This window comes from Lichenostomus cassidix, chromosome 4, assembly GCF_008360975.1.
Source record: "Lichenostomus cassidix isolate B80296 chromosome 4, HeHo_3.0, whole genome shotgun sequence".
NCBI classification, from domain to species: Eukaryota; Metazoa; Chordata; class Aves; order Passeriformes; family Meliphagidae; genus Lichenostomus; species Lichenostomus cassidix.
The window spans coordinates 68,700,297-68,715,050 of NC_139484.1; the positions used below are offsets into that span (position 1 = coordinate 68,700,297).

Genomic DNA, 14,754 nt, shown 5'->3' on the forward strand with positions numbered 1-14,754 from the left:
TCCACACCTGCATTTCTTTTCCCACTATTAAATTTTATTCACTGGAAATATTTAGAAAAACCCATTGGTGATTATATGAGCTGCTGTATGAACATGTCAGTGCATGACAGAGGAATATAGAAAAACTTGTCAAGCAAGGGACTGCAAAGTTGAACTGGCACGAGTTGGCAGTATAAACTTATCCCTGGAGCAGGGATAGCAATATAAATTTGTGCCTTTGTGGGAGGCAGGAATCCATCCTAGAAGGTGGATTCATTGCTGTGATTGGCAGCTGCTCTCTTCTGGGCATTAGTTTTGGCTCAGCCTGCAAGACACTGGCTCTTCTGAGCCTGATGTCCTTGTCATCAGAAGCAAGGAAAATGCATTGATTGCTTTGAGAGCTGGATCAAACCCCTGTGAACAGTGTCTTTCTGTACAGTATTTTAATTTCACTTTTAACCTGTTGGGGACATTTCTCTGAAACCATAATGAAACCAGACACAGATTTCTGATCTTTTTGATGAGCTTTGCATTTTGAAATTCAATGGCTTCAGGCTCTCTGTGAAAACTGGAACTGTTCTTATTAAAATATTATTTCCTAGATTCCTGTGATTTTTAAGGCCAGTGAAGTTGCTTTGACTGTCTTTTCTAATATTCCTTGTAAGAACCATACAGGTAGAAAAATCTAGAGACCTCAAACTGAAATCAGACCTCAAATGACAGATACTTTATTGACAAATATTGTAAGATGGGTCCCCTGCCACAATCCATTGTGTAATCACTTTTCTAGTTGATGACAAGAAGTAGAAACTTCTGAAATGTAATTTTAAAATTGCTGTTTCTTTTCAATGAGTTCTTATAAAGAGAATGAGATCTATGAAGGGGAGGAGCAGAGGAAATATAGGTAGGAGAGAAATTGCTGCCATTCATATAGAGGCAGTTGGGACTGATCTTACCTAAAATAAATATCTTAGGTCAGACCTGTTCTTTTGAATCCCATTTCCCCACACTGAGTGTGAAGGAAGCCTGATAAGAATCTCTCTCATAATTTTTATATATATAATAATGGAAGGAGGAAGCTTTATAGTTTCCATTATATATAAAACAAACTGCACTTTGCTTTATGTATGAAGTATAGATGTGTTTTTAATTCAGCCAGTGCAGAATATAGCTCTGTGCTCACTGCTCTCTACCTACAGGCAGGAGTACCATTAGGCAGCATTACTGGAGCATTCAGTGCCTGGATTTTTACTCTCCTCTTGTTTTAGGTGGGAGGACTGCAAGGAGTCTCCAGAGGAATGTATGATGGGCCTGTGTATGAAATCCCAGCTACGCCAAAATATGCAACTCCTGCACCCTCAACTAAATCCTCCCCTGCCAAAAACCAGCCCCCACCAATCAGAAACCTCCATCAATCCAACTTCAGCTTATCAGGTAAGTCAGCCTGGCTAATGAGAAACCTTTTCAAGCCCTGAGTGTGGATTATTGGTGATGAATTTCAATTATAATTACTTCTTTAGTCAAATATAAAAGGATTGTATTTACTCATATACATGCATATACTTACATATATATATATATGTGTGTGTGTATGTATACATATACACACATACATGTTTTTATGCTTTTTTTCTCTAGGAATGTATTACACATTGCCAAATATTCAAAATGTTTGCAATCTGAAATTTTTCTCTGCATCAGTCTTTCAGTATTATTTACCTGGCCCATTGCAATAGCTGAGGTCTCTGGTTGATGTGACTGAAGTCCCCTGGTGATGTGTACAGCTGATGGGACTTGGGTTCTGGTGCAGCCCATGAGTCTCAGACATCTCACTGGCTGCATCACCAGCAACTGCTGCCCATGGAAACCTCAACTGTCCTTGTCCATGGCTGTAAACCATGTGCAGAAGTGGCTCAAATGCAGATTGGAGTATTTCTTATCCTCTGCTCTTGGCACCCAAAACTTTTGGCATGGTACAAAAGAAACAGACTGGAAAATCATCCTTTGGGTTTGCTTGAAATAATTGTTCTCCTGTGAAGACAATTACAAGCGTGTCAAATCCTTTTTCTTCAAAAGTCTGCAGTCCCAGTGGTGAATAATGCCTCTATATGATGTTATGAAAGTCATTGGATTTTCTCCTTTGTGGGAGCTGATGGCAGAGTTTTCCTCCTTACAGATCCTGTCTTTAGAAAGTAAATGAAAGTTGTGTAAGAAAGTTCAAGGAGAGCAAATATATTAAAAACTTTCTAGTGAGGTGAAGTACATTTTTGCCCATACACCTGGTGCCATGGTGAGCATATACAGATATTTATGAAGCTATACAAAGCAAAAAAAGTGCTTAGAAATTTGACATCTTAGTAATAACCAATAATTGGAATTTTCATAAGCATCTGAAGCTGTGATTTCCCAGCCCACTGCTGGATCTGGGTACTACCAGGGCATCTAGTGGTAGAAATTTGATGTGAATGATGCAAACACAAAATTAAGCTGAACCAGAGACTACAGTAACATTTTAAATGACCCCACACATTTATGGTAGTCTTACATTGCCTTTAGGAAATTGAGTGGGATCAGGCAATGTTTAGCCTGTCAGAAAGCTTGCTGCCCCCTTAAGCTTCACCTCTCAGCATTTAAAGTGGGTGTGAGTTTACATCAGCTCAGTGCTCATTTCCTCATGGATTTATGATTGCTAACATAATATTTACTGAATTGTTGACCCAGGGACTCAGTAGGGACATATATTCTAAGTCAGTGAGGCAAGTTTGAAAATCCACTCTGCACATACATGTTTTGGGAGTTCTTTTGTAGTTAGTAATACTTCCTGTCAGGTCTGATCTCACAAAGGGAACTCAGTCTGCAGGCTGTCATCAGCTCTTCTTCAAGTCAGTGGAAAACAATTCTCCATGTAGGATTAGAATCACTCTCTGATCTTAAACATTTAATCCCACACTTCTCATTGAAGACAGCTGGAGCTGCGTGCAGAAATGTGCCTTGAAGGTCTGTTCAGCACTTCAGTCAGGCTCAAGAGAAACCAGCTGATGGTGGTGCAAGGGAAGCACAGGCAGGTAAAACCTCGCTGCTGATGTTTTATTCCCTTTCATAGCTTTGTTTCCTCGTTTTCTGTCGCTGCAGGAGCTCAGATTGATGACAACAACCCACGCCGCACTGGGCACCGCATCGTGGCGCCTCCTGGCGGGCGCTCGAATATTACCAGTCTTGGCTGAAAAATGATGATGGACAGAAACACAACGATGAAGCATCAAGGGAATAATGTCCATTCCCTTTAATATCTGTGTTATTGAGCCCACAGTTTTATTTGGTACTAATGGAAATAAAAAACAAAATGTCTTTCTTTTTTTTTTTTTTCCTTTTTTTTTTTTCTTTTTTTTTTTTGTATAGAAAGAGGTGATTATAATAGTGTGGTGTGTTTGCTTGGAACTACTTGCCTCACAATTGTGCTTTCATGCCATAGTCACCTTAAAGCATGGTGCTTCCATTGCCCTTTTAGTGACTACAGGTTTTAGCTTTGTCTCGTAACTGAATGATGGTTCCTTTGCACCCCTTCGCTGTATTAGAGTAGTTAATGCATGTTACTGAGTTATTTATGCAAGTTGCATTCTGTGAGTGAGTCCCTTTAGACACATTGCCAACAAGTGACTAGACACAATGCCAAGATTAATGTCTGTATTTGAGAAACACCACCAAAAACACTAATGAAGGAAGAAAATGGCCATCTGGAAAGTAAGCAGTAGAGTAGCATAGGCAGCTTCTGTTTAATCTTTAATTTATTATAAACCCAAGAAGCACTTCTCTCAGACACAGCAAATCATCGGGACACGAAATGACAAATGGTCTCTGTAGCACCTGTCTGTTCCCACTCGGTACATTCCAAGTCTGTGTCCTTCTTGTTTCCATTTTAGACAGAGCCATGATTTTTACATACCAATGCCATTGCCACCCCTGCAGGGATTTCTCCACCTGGGCAGTAGTGCTCTCCTTCTGCATGAGATTTTTGGTACTTACAGATAATCCAAGTTGCTGTCGGATTTTTAAAGTTTTTTGTACAAATTTTTTCCTTTGTAATCACATGCATTTTTACTTACTCTACCGTATCAAGATCTACTAGTCGTGGTTCAATTTCTGAATTCAAAGCTTGTGAAATAAAGGAAATTAATTGATGGGTAAGCGTCTTCCTCTGCTTTCCAGTGCTGTGACTCAATGATTGAAAATTTGGAATGGAAGAACTCAAGAGAAATTGCCTCTGAGGCTGACATCATGCAATAGAAGGAACCTCAGATCACAAGTGTTGTTAAGTGCATAGATGTCTGCATATGCATACTACAGCATGATGTAGTATGTCTTATTAAACAGAGCTCACAGTGAAAATTGTACTTACTGTTGACTAAAATGTATTTACTAATGGTTAGATTTAATCTTGGGGGTCTTTTCCAACCTTAACAAGTCTGTGATTCTATGACATTGCAGCTGCCTCAGTTTTGCCCAAATGAGACATAAATTAATTTTCTCCCAAGGCCTTCAGGTCTGCATCTTATTTGCCTGAAGTAGTAATTCATTGCCATCATCTTCATCTGTACTACAGAACCTGTACCCAGTGCTCCAGTTTGACCTAAGCTATATTTGGCTTCAGACTGGTTTTCTCTGCTGTCTGAGCTGAGACAATGTCCAGGCATGGCAGCAACAGAACATGCTGCAGGTAAGGTGAGGAAAGTAGACTTGAATTCTCTCTGAGTGAAGGAAGTATTTCTCCTTGTCTTTCTGACTCTCGCAAGCTATGTAAAGAACCCTTCTTTCTTGTCACTTTTTGCTTGTCTGATGGTGTTGCAGATGCTGTGGGAGGTGTGGGCTGCAGCTGAAATGAGGTGCTGTGAGGTTAAGCAGGTCAGCAAAACACCTCCCCTTGTGCTACTTAGCCTTTATCCACACTACAAAGCTGCAGCAGGGAAAGTCTTGCAGCAGTGGGGTGCCACTGGAGTGGTTTTAGCTGCACTGCTTGGTCACTGAGAGCCATCCATGCCAGCCATGCAGCAGTAACTTGTGTTGGCACAGACTCTGGTGCACACCACGTGCATGTGGCACTAACAGTTTTGGGAAGTAGCTACCTGAAGCCTGTCATTCTGAAGCCAGTATGTTGTCACCTCCAGCTTGCCTGGGAAAGGAACTGCTACCCTGGAAAAATCCACTTTGGTCAGCTTGGGCTGACACCTGGCAGCAAAGCTGGTCTGAAACAGTTTTTCCTTTGGCTTTGAGCCAGACCAGTGCAGAAACACTGCAGTTCAGTCTGCAGTGAACTGAATTGGTTGCTCCCAAAAAAAGAGGAAAATCAAGCTTTTCATGAACAATCTCTTCTGCTAAGAATTCAAATTCATGTTTCCTATTGCCTGGAGAGTGCCCTCATCCCCAGGTTTCCTCACTCATTTGGTGGTTCAGATATTTTATATGATATGAATTAAAATAAATTGCTCACTTGGTGGTTCAGGTTTTTTATAGGAAGTAAAATAACACTAGCAGAGAAGCCTGAGGACAGTGTGTCCTGGAATAACCTACAGCCTAGCAGGTAAGGCAATCCTGAAATGCCAAGTTTCCATCTGCCTTGTTCTATTCCAACCCATTTGCTATGAGTGTTGACAGCCAGCAACAGTTGTGGTGATGTAACTCTGACAGTAGAAATACAGCTGGTTTGTGAAGCTATGCAGCAAATTTGATGGCGTGACAATTTCAGAACTGCTGGTTACAATTTCCTTAGTGCTTTTCTTGCATCCTTTTGTGCAAGTAGCAGTGGTTACTCACCTCCAAATAAAACTTCCACTCAATGTATGAGGCTTGTCACACTTGAGGTAGCAGAAATGATCGATGTGTACCTAGTGTTGAGATTCCACTTTTCCTACACACTTAACAGCATCCTGAACCAAAGAACTCTTTGCCCAGAAGCTGGTCAAAGCTACATCCTTAACATGCATTTATTTTTTCGTTGAAGTGTCTATGAACAAATACATGAGGGTGTTTTGAGAGGCATTTCATGGTTCAGTGCTCCTGTGTGAACAAGACTGTGCCCATCAGGTCAGTGTGTGCCTCTCCTGTGATGTGTCCAAGAAGAAACAGCCTGAGCCCCTCTAGCCTGGCTGCTGCTGCCATGGCTCTGCTGAGGGGCAGCCTGCAGGGAGCCTGTGGATCCTGAGCTGTGCCTCACCAGGGGAGGTGTGAAGGATTCCTCTCTCAGGTGGTTACTGTGATTCCACCAGAGAGATGGCAGTGCCATTGCTCAGGGAGAGCAAAACAGAGCAAGGTAAGGCGTGCTGCTCTTACCACCTGGAGGCTATTTCATAGCAATATCCCTGCCTCTACATCACTAACCTGTCCTTAAAAAAAACCAAAACAATACCAACAGTAACGAAAATGCTGGTGGATCCCAAGTGCATGCTGCAGAATAGGAAATTGCACTTGAGTTTTCTCGCTTTGAGGAACACCAAGTTGGGAGATGTTTGTGAACTTGGTGAAGAGCTGCTGTTAGCTATAGCTGGAAGCAGTGCAGAGCTTTCATGCTTTCTGAATCATCAAGCTTCTAAAAATCTGCATTAGGCTGTGACCTTTTAATACCTGATGTAGCTCTAATGATGTAAAACTGGCTCTTCCCTACTGCTATTTGCAGTCTGCTTAAAACTAGTCCCTGTGATCAGCCTGGGAACTAATCTTTGTCAATCAAGTGATTTGGAAGGGAAGGCTGGATCCACAGATTGTTTTCTGAGTGTATTTTGGACCAGTTTGTCTTGTGTTACAGTTTGTCTGCTACTAAAGCAATGCAGTTACTTAATTAAATTCTAGTGTTTAAGGTCTACTAAATATGATGCTGAGACTGTACCAAAACTGACAGCTGCCCCAGCCTTTAAGTGTTTTTCTTGGCAATATATTGGTCTTTGTCCTCAAGACCTAAAATCTCAGACTAGACCAGGTCAGATGACCATCTGCTCTGAGTTCCAGTAGCCAACAACCCAAGCTTGAAGGAGGCCAGAAGAGCAAGCATATAATGCTACTCCTCCTCTGTTTGCTTCATTTCCAGTGCTTTGTAATTTCTTAAGAAGCAACAGCATCTTTGTACTCCATAGCTCTCAGTGAATTTTTCTGCCATGCATTTACCAAGGTGCTTTTAAACACAAGTAAAATCCTGCCACTAATGGTTTCCTGGAGCAAGAAATTGCACAGCTTAATGCACAGTGACAAAGTGTTGATCTAGTCCTCCTGGCAGCAGCTAGTTCTTGCCATTTAGACCTGGCATGGTTCCCAAAGACCTCTCATGACAACAGCCTTGCAGAATTTTGGTGGCAAGCAGAATTTTCTGGAGTTTGCCATGATTTCATCTTATTGACATAAACTTGTCCAAGGAAAACTCTTTAGGGTACAAAATATCTACACAGATATTTGTCTATCAGTGCATCTAAATATACACTGGCATTAGTAACAGTGTAGGTGTTGCATTTAAGAAAATTAAAGATGAGAAATATCACAAATCTGCAGGATAGAGACAACTGCATTATCAGAACATCAGTCTGAAATAACAGTGATTTAATTCAAATTGTACCTTAGTCCTGTGTAATTGTCAAGGAGCTCTAGGTAACAGAAAAAAAAAAGCCCAAAAAAACCCAACCAAAAGTATATTTTCATTCCAGGCTCAACAAAACACTGGATTCTGCATTTTTTAAAATTTTGGGTCAGGAAGTCTCCATGAATTCAGTGCTTGCATCTGGATTTTCACCTCCCTTAAACATTCAGTGATGTCTGAATGCACCATGCTCTGTTCCTTATTTCCTTCCCTTTGCACTTACTAAGCTATCAGGCTTTGTTCATCTACTCTTGCTAAAAAAATAAATCTCATTCATCTAAACGAACTGATTTAAGGATAGTTTTTCATCATGATTGTGATGAACTTTGCACAAACTTTCCAGATAAATTTTAGTGATGGCAGTGAGGGCTATTGGGAGAGGTGTGTTGGGGTGTTTAAACATCAATATTACCCTTGATGTTTAAAAATAGGAGGGAAAAGGCATGACATTCTCCCCTAAATTTCTGCAACAAGTGTTTTTTATATGTTCCTGTAAAGCATGATCAAAACTCCATTATATCCTTTCCAGAATAGAGATAGGCTGCTCTATAGATGTACAGAATAAACTGAGTGTTTTGAGCTGTGACTGGTGCCCACACATCCCATTTTCCCCTATTCCAAGTCTATGATTCTATAACATAACCTAAAAGTTCAACAGTATTAACTGCAAAGCAACTGCTCTGAGCTTCGTTTGGCATTTTCTGCACTTATTTCTTGGTCCAGTTAGACTGTGTCTTGTCCAATATCTGCCTCACTGACAGGCAGTGATGGCAAGTGTCACACTAGGCATGACATCTGCACATGACATTCAACAGGAACTAGGTGCATCCAGGGAGAAACTCGAGGAGACTGAAGTCACTAACAGGGACAGAGCAGAGGGTGTTTGGACAGGAGATTGCTAACGCGACTGTGGCACAAAAGAAAGGTCTGCAGAAACTGCATCCCAGGAAAGTGAGGCAGATGGAAGGCTGGGAGGTGCCTGCACCTGGACCTGGGGGAACTCGCGGGGATCCCACCGAGCACAGGGACCTTCCCAGGCTCCTTCCCGGGGCTCCCTGCTCACACCTCCAGCAGCAAGGGGATGGGCAAACATCGAGCTGCCCGGGAGAGGGCACTGCTGCCCTGCTTTTGAGACAAGCCGTGCTCATTCATTTCTCTCTTTCCTAATGAAGAGGAAAAGCCATGTCAGGCCGGTCTGGCCGAAGCAGAGCACAGGGGACACCCCAGTTGGGTAATTAGAGATCTGCTCGGGTGATTATCTGCACCCTAAGTGTGACAGGAGCCACTGCTGTGCTGAGGGGTTTAGAGCATCATCTGCCCTAATGGTAACAGCTCCTTCTGAAACGTGTGCAGAGAGCACTCCAGAGCGAAACATCTTCAATCCAACACCAGAATCAAATGCTTGAAAGGGCACAATTTAGAAATTTGTTTTCACAACTGAGATGAAAATAACCATTTAACACTCACGTGTAACAGGCTGGTGAACTGATTTGCACAGCAGCACTTTTGTCTGAGCCAAACTGAGTAACTGATGTAGTACTTTCCATCCTGCACCAAAGGACAACCTTTTCATTAGCAAAATATAAGTTTATTTTTAAAAAGGCAGAATGTTTTTACTCCATGAAAGCTGTAAGATTGTTTAAGTGGGGCAATTTATTACACAATACAGGTGCTCTGTACAGCCAGTAAGAATTAACTGCTTTGCATAACAAAAATTCCCATAGGAAATGTAATGAGCATAACAAAGTATATTGGAAACAAAAGGGTACACTTAAGGAAGAAGACTAGAAACTGAAGTATAAAAAGTGAAAGAGTAAACCAGTTTTGCCTCATTTTCTCAAAAAGTAATAATTTTAATTCTGAGACAAAGGCAGAGAAATATATACATAAAAATCTTTTTACAAATTTTAAAAAGAATACACAGGACTGGAAGTACGAAAATATAACAAAAGAGACCAAATGTCATCTTTTGATATACTAATACCATCTTAAGTCTGTTTACATATTCTTTACATTTTTATCTCTTTTTGTCAGGCCAAAGTAGCAATCACAAAATATTAAAGACTTAGTGTGCCACATCTTGGGCTCAAAAGTAAACAGTACATTACTGTTGTGAGGAAACCTTACTGAGATACACCATCCTGGGCCAAGTGTGCATCCATTCTCTACAAGCTCACTTCCCTCAGGTTTGTTCCAAATCCAAAACTATCTCCCCTCCATATTACCCAAGCTATCTCAAAGAGCTTGTATTAAAGACTTCCTTGTTCCCCCTTACCAAAACCAAGAGGGAATGTTTTATTAACAGCTAAAGGAAGTTGGGATTGATTCTTGGTCTGCAGCTAAAAACGATTTATGGGTTATTATTGATTTTCTTCGTTGTTCCTCAGCAAAGCAGCTCAGTAAGTACCTATAGCTGCTGAGATTCCCCAGAAGAATGCTTTGGTACACTGTGTTCAGACAGCTCATATAAAGGTTTTTACTACCTGCTGCCTTTCTTTTTTAACATCTTTGAGTTTTTCCTTGGTTCAGTCTCCCCTTCGTGTGAACTCTGCGACATCTCTCTGAAACAATAAACAAGAAAACAAAATTGCAGACAGTTTTTAAAATGCTCCCCTCGGAAACTAAATTAATTTTGGTAAAAGAAAGGCAGTTCTAACTATAGAACTTTATGACTTCTGCACTCACTGGTTTCAGCTGCCTCTGTTGAGGCTGCCAACACAAAGTTGCAAAAAGATAAACGTTCCTTTGTTGGGTCCTTGTTCCCTACACATGTATCCCTTGCTGGCTGTGGGAAAGGAGTGTGTGAAAAGCCTTGATGTCATCAGGGAAAGGAGCCATCTCCTGAAGTCAGTCCCAGGCTGAGGTCACTCAGGGGATAAATACTTTTCCCCAAAGGCCTGTGGCTCCTGAGAACCAACTGTTTGCTTTGCCTGTCAGCAGGATTTTCTCTGCTCAATATATCAAGCCCCAGCGACCAGCTGGCTGGTTTGATCTGCCCCTAGTAATCAGCTGGCACCTTTCAGGTTTGTAGCCATTTCTTCTCCTCTAGTTAGCACCCCAGCATAAGCCAACTGAAACATCTATCAAGAAAATCATTGTTAGAGCTGCTAGCCTCATCAGGCAAAGACTGGCGCTTGCCTTTGTTCCTGAAATAAAGGTGGAAGTTGAAAGCCTAAATACCACAGACCATATTTTGGTTGCTACATTTCAGCCTAGTTCCACTGAATTCACTTGTCTCTGCTGATTTATGCTGTCTGTGACTCAGGTTTAAAAAAAAAACTAAATAAAGGAAATTTGGAAACAGTATTTCTCATTTCTCTACCTTTAATTGAAGTTATTTATAAAATACATAGCAGCACAGACAAGCAAACACAGATGAATTTCCTAACTTTAAAAAAGACTATGGGGGGAAAAAGGTTAAGTACATGTGAGAAGTAAATATTAAAGAAGCTCAGTTAGTGTAGGCATTATGTTTCGAGTTTGATTGACACACCTCCTTATGAAGTAGATTTTGCAGCTTTTATATTAAAAAAAGGATTTTTTTATAAATAGCTTTTCACATGCCATATCTCCAGTCTCTAACATACCTGCATAAGACAGAAGTCATTCCATGGGGCTCTTGAATATTTTCATGAGAATCATCTTTTTCTGCTGATTCAGGTGACTGGAAGGTCTGTCTTTTGGAATTAGTTTTTTCACCTGAAGTGCCAGATGCATGTGGATTTAAAAAAAATAAATAAACATGTATAATAGAGAGTTTTTGGTTTTGATTAACCTAAAGCAAAAAAATACACTCTAATGCTTCATACATACCTATTACTATTCCAAGGAAATCACTCCCCTTTACATTAGACTAGCATACTGCTTTTTAACCACTGGTTAGTTCTCACACAGCAGACCCTGAACTTCAACACTAGCTGAACACTGAAATAAGTTTCCCTGTTGACAGCCCTATCATATATTTTATCAGCAAGTAACTGAAAATGGCTTTCTATTACCACCAAACAGAAGAAAAGCCAGTTCATATTTTTGAGTGACTTGAATCAGAACAAAATGATGTTAAAAATTCACTGCTTTTAGGGCCCTGAACTAAGCTTCCATATGTGTCCCTGGGGTCACAGTACCTACCAGGGCAGACACTTCTGCACAACAGCTGGGGAGAGACTTCAAAACTGTGCAGGTGAGTGAGCTGCTTTTCCTTTTCAGGCACCCATCTTGCCTTTCAGCATCTTTCAGACTTAATGCCATATGTTTCATTCTGATAATGACAGAAAGACTGCATGGCTCAAAGGATGACACTTGTACATTGCATCTGAAATGTGGACTGGGAAACACGACTGCTATTCCAAAAATTTGTCCCTAAGTATCTCTTGAAGAATAAATTAGTATAATTTGTTAAAACTACAGTAAATTCATAAAAAAGATTCTGTAAGATTGTACTTTTGAGTACATGTGGGGAAAGGCAGTTCTTCCATTCTACCAGGAAAGTGAAAGCTGGGTGACTCAATTCTGCTGTTCTCCCAAGGATTTAGTAACTGAGGTGAACAGAGTCATTTCTAAAGGACATGACAAAGACTTGAATAATGTCTTGTTTTAAGCAGGGCAAAGCCTTACCTCAGTGGACACAATGTGATCTGTTGGTCAAAGGCTGCTCTGGAGGGAGGAAAGGTGGCACTTATTTGTGGCTGTGATGTTTGTGGGTGGCCTTGAAAGGCTGCATTACTTTTCTACATCCCAGTTTGGGAAATGCCACTGATGGAAAATCTCTCCTGAAACTCCAATGTTCTATACTGCAAAATCTGCACCAATATGTGGAATTATGTGGGTGTTTTTAAACAATTCAGGATAGTACCAACCTGCTGTCTTGCTCCTTTTGGAAGACTTCTTCTTCAGAGTCACTGGAACTCGGGTCAGCACAGCCAACTCACTCACAAAGTCCTGCTCTGCTTCCTGCATGCAGAACAAAGCAGCAATGTCTCAACACAGCTCAGTTTTGGGTTGTGTTACTCTAATGTGGCATGACAGAACAGGCACATCACTGCAGATACACAGGAAACTGTATGACCAGCATCAGGGAAGTGTTCCTACAAGACAGTGGTGAATCCTAGCACTGATTTCAACTAAAGCAGCAAAGAGACCCTTACAATCTGTCCTGTGTTTTGCCATTGAATGCTTCAGACCCATGAACCATTTTAGCCTGATTTACCCTTAGTTGATTCTCCAGCTCAGTTTCTAGGTGGTGCAATCCCAGCAGCTTCTGTTTCAGAGATTCCAGACGAATTTGTTGCTGCAGTTCAAATCGAGACAAAATCTTCTTCTGCTGTAGCACTATCCTGGTCAAGAGAAATGTAAATGTGCAGATGTTGTTCAGTGCAAGGGAGGAACACAATCCTGTCAAAGTCTATTTAGAAGATTTTGTAGAAAGAAAGGCTCATTAACAGTTTTGGCCCAGCCAGCTTCCGCTGGGACAGAAAATTTTGTGGTAGATTTTTAATTTGCTTGTTTTAATAACCCACTTGGCTGTTCATACAATACAAAGTCCTTTTGGAGGTAAGAATTACAGGAGCTTGGAGTGTCCATGCCTGGACTTTGGGAGCTCGAATTCAGCTCTAAAGTTGAAGTCTGCTTTCAAAACCACTGTATGTTTCTAGGGTCAGTTTTACTGTCTGCTTGCCAAAAGGACAAGCTATTCAAAGATCAGGTGTGAGGATAAGGAATTAAGAATTAGGCATTTCATCCAGGGCTCTTCAGTACCAGACTGAGCCAGAAACATGGTAATTCAAAACTTGGCAATTCAAAGCATTAAAAACTCTGTTCTTCACTTGTTTTACTTTTCTGGTTAAGGATTATCATTCATACAGCACAACCTGAATGGCTGCAGCTATCTGTATTTCTTCTGTTTTCTTGCCTGATCTTGCCTTAAAGCAATGCTGTCAATTGCCCATCAAATTCCCCAGGGAAGGAGGTAACACAAATTCTTTCTGACATTTACACTGAATGAAGTTGCTGTTGTAATGGTCATTGCTTATAGAGGTTACCTTTCAAAATTTGCTGTTCAAACTCACACTCATAACCTTGCACCAAGGGCAAAAAGAAAAATAACAATAAAACAATACTGAGTTTATAGGAGTTAGAAAAATTAATGTAAACTTTGCCATTAATTTACAAAGGACTGGACCATAGAAGAAATTGTAATGGCAATAGGAAAATGGGTTTGATTACTGATGGTTATGAGATCAGCTTAGATGCTGAATAATTACATTCTTCAATACCTCACTTCTGCTTGTGTGAAGACAAATTTAATTGTATTTGGTTTTAAGATACTAGAATAGATTACATGAGAAAAAAAAGAGGCAACAGCTAGAAGTGAATTTATATGCCAGAATAAATGTTAAATTTGATAATGAATAACTAACAGATTTTTATGAAACCCTTTATTACATAAATCCCTTTCTATGCTAATTCAAACAGGGATGAAAAAGGGGGCAATGACTTCTTTCAACTTAGAAGAAACAGAATGTCTAAAGAAATATTCAACCTCTTTACAACATCAAAATTGCAGATGTTGCATTTTTCTGGGTAATAAGCCAAGAGTAAAGACATAAAATGATCACAAAAATGTATCATGTACACGACAAGCCATAGAGCTTTTTACGACAACTTACTCCTTTTTAATTGCAGTGCTTCTCATCTGGACTTTGAGTTTCATCAAATCAGTAGTTAATTAAATATGATTTTTCCTTACCTAACATTTGAGGGATTCCACTCTAAATTTAGTGCAAGTAATCTTGATTGTCCAAGGCATTCACTGAAGCCTTCTTGCCATTTTGAGTATTTTTTGGGCTTCAAACATTTTCTCTTCATTATGGTATATGTTTTCTCCACAGGAAACTAACAAACACTTTTGATGTTCAAAGTATAAAGGGTGGACTGTAATGAATTAGACAGCATTGGTTCCCATCCTACGTTTATGCTAAATTTCTTTTAAAATTTGGCATATGTTTTGGCATTGTATTTCATTCTCTCTTTTCAAACTGCCTAAGTACAGTTTTTCAATCTGTAAGTAATGACCATCAAAAAGTTTATTTAATAAGAAAGTAATTCTCTGAGATCAAAGGGCAGACATCATCTGGCAACAGATATTTCTCTTCCATCAAAGA

The 14,754-nt window shown here is 40.2% G+C and overlaps 2 protein-coding genes across 7 annotated transcripts in view; one reads left to right on the top strand and one right to left on the bottom strand.

Moving 5' to 3' along the window:
- Positions 1 to 4,157, top strand: part of CRMP1 (collapsin response mediator protein 1) — a 50,339-nt gene extending 46,182 nt beyond the window's left edge. For both annotated transcript variants that reach the window (XM_085059786.1, XM_085059787.1), the window contains exons 13-14: positions 1,248 to 1,413; positions 3,112 to 4,157. In XM_085059786.1, coding sequence (XP_084915912.1) covers positions 1,248 to 1,413; positions 3,112 to 3,203 — 258 coding nt within the window. In that variant the 3' untranslated portion in view covers positions 3,204 to 4,157. The remainder of the gene's footprint in view (positions 1 to 1,247; positions 1,414 to 3,111) is intronic.
- Positions 4,158 to 8,997: 4,840 nt separating this feature from the next.
- The window catches only part of EVC (EvC ciliary complex subunit 1), a 50,458-nt gene continuing 44,701 nt past the window's right edge, over positions 8,998 to 14,754 (bottom strand). For 2 of the 5 annotated variants that reach the window (XM_085059800.1, XM_085059799.1), the window contains exons 18-21: positions 12,801 to 12,927; positions 12,451 to 12,544; positions 11,182 to 11,293; positions 9,161 to 10,155 (exon numbers count right to left, since the gene is read on the bottom strand). In XM_085059800.1, coding sequence (XP_084915926.1) covers positions 10,074 to 10,155; positions 11,182 to 11,293; positions 12,451 to 12,544; positions 12,801 to 12,927 — 415 coding nt within the window. In that variant the 3' untranslated portion in view covers positions 9,161 to 10,073. The other 3 variants (XM_085059798.1, XM_085059797.1, XR_014851932.1) reach the window with 3 other exon arrangements.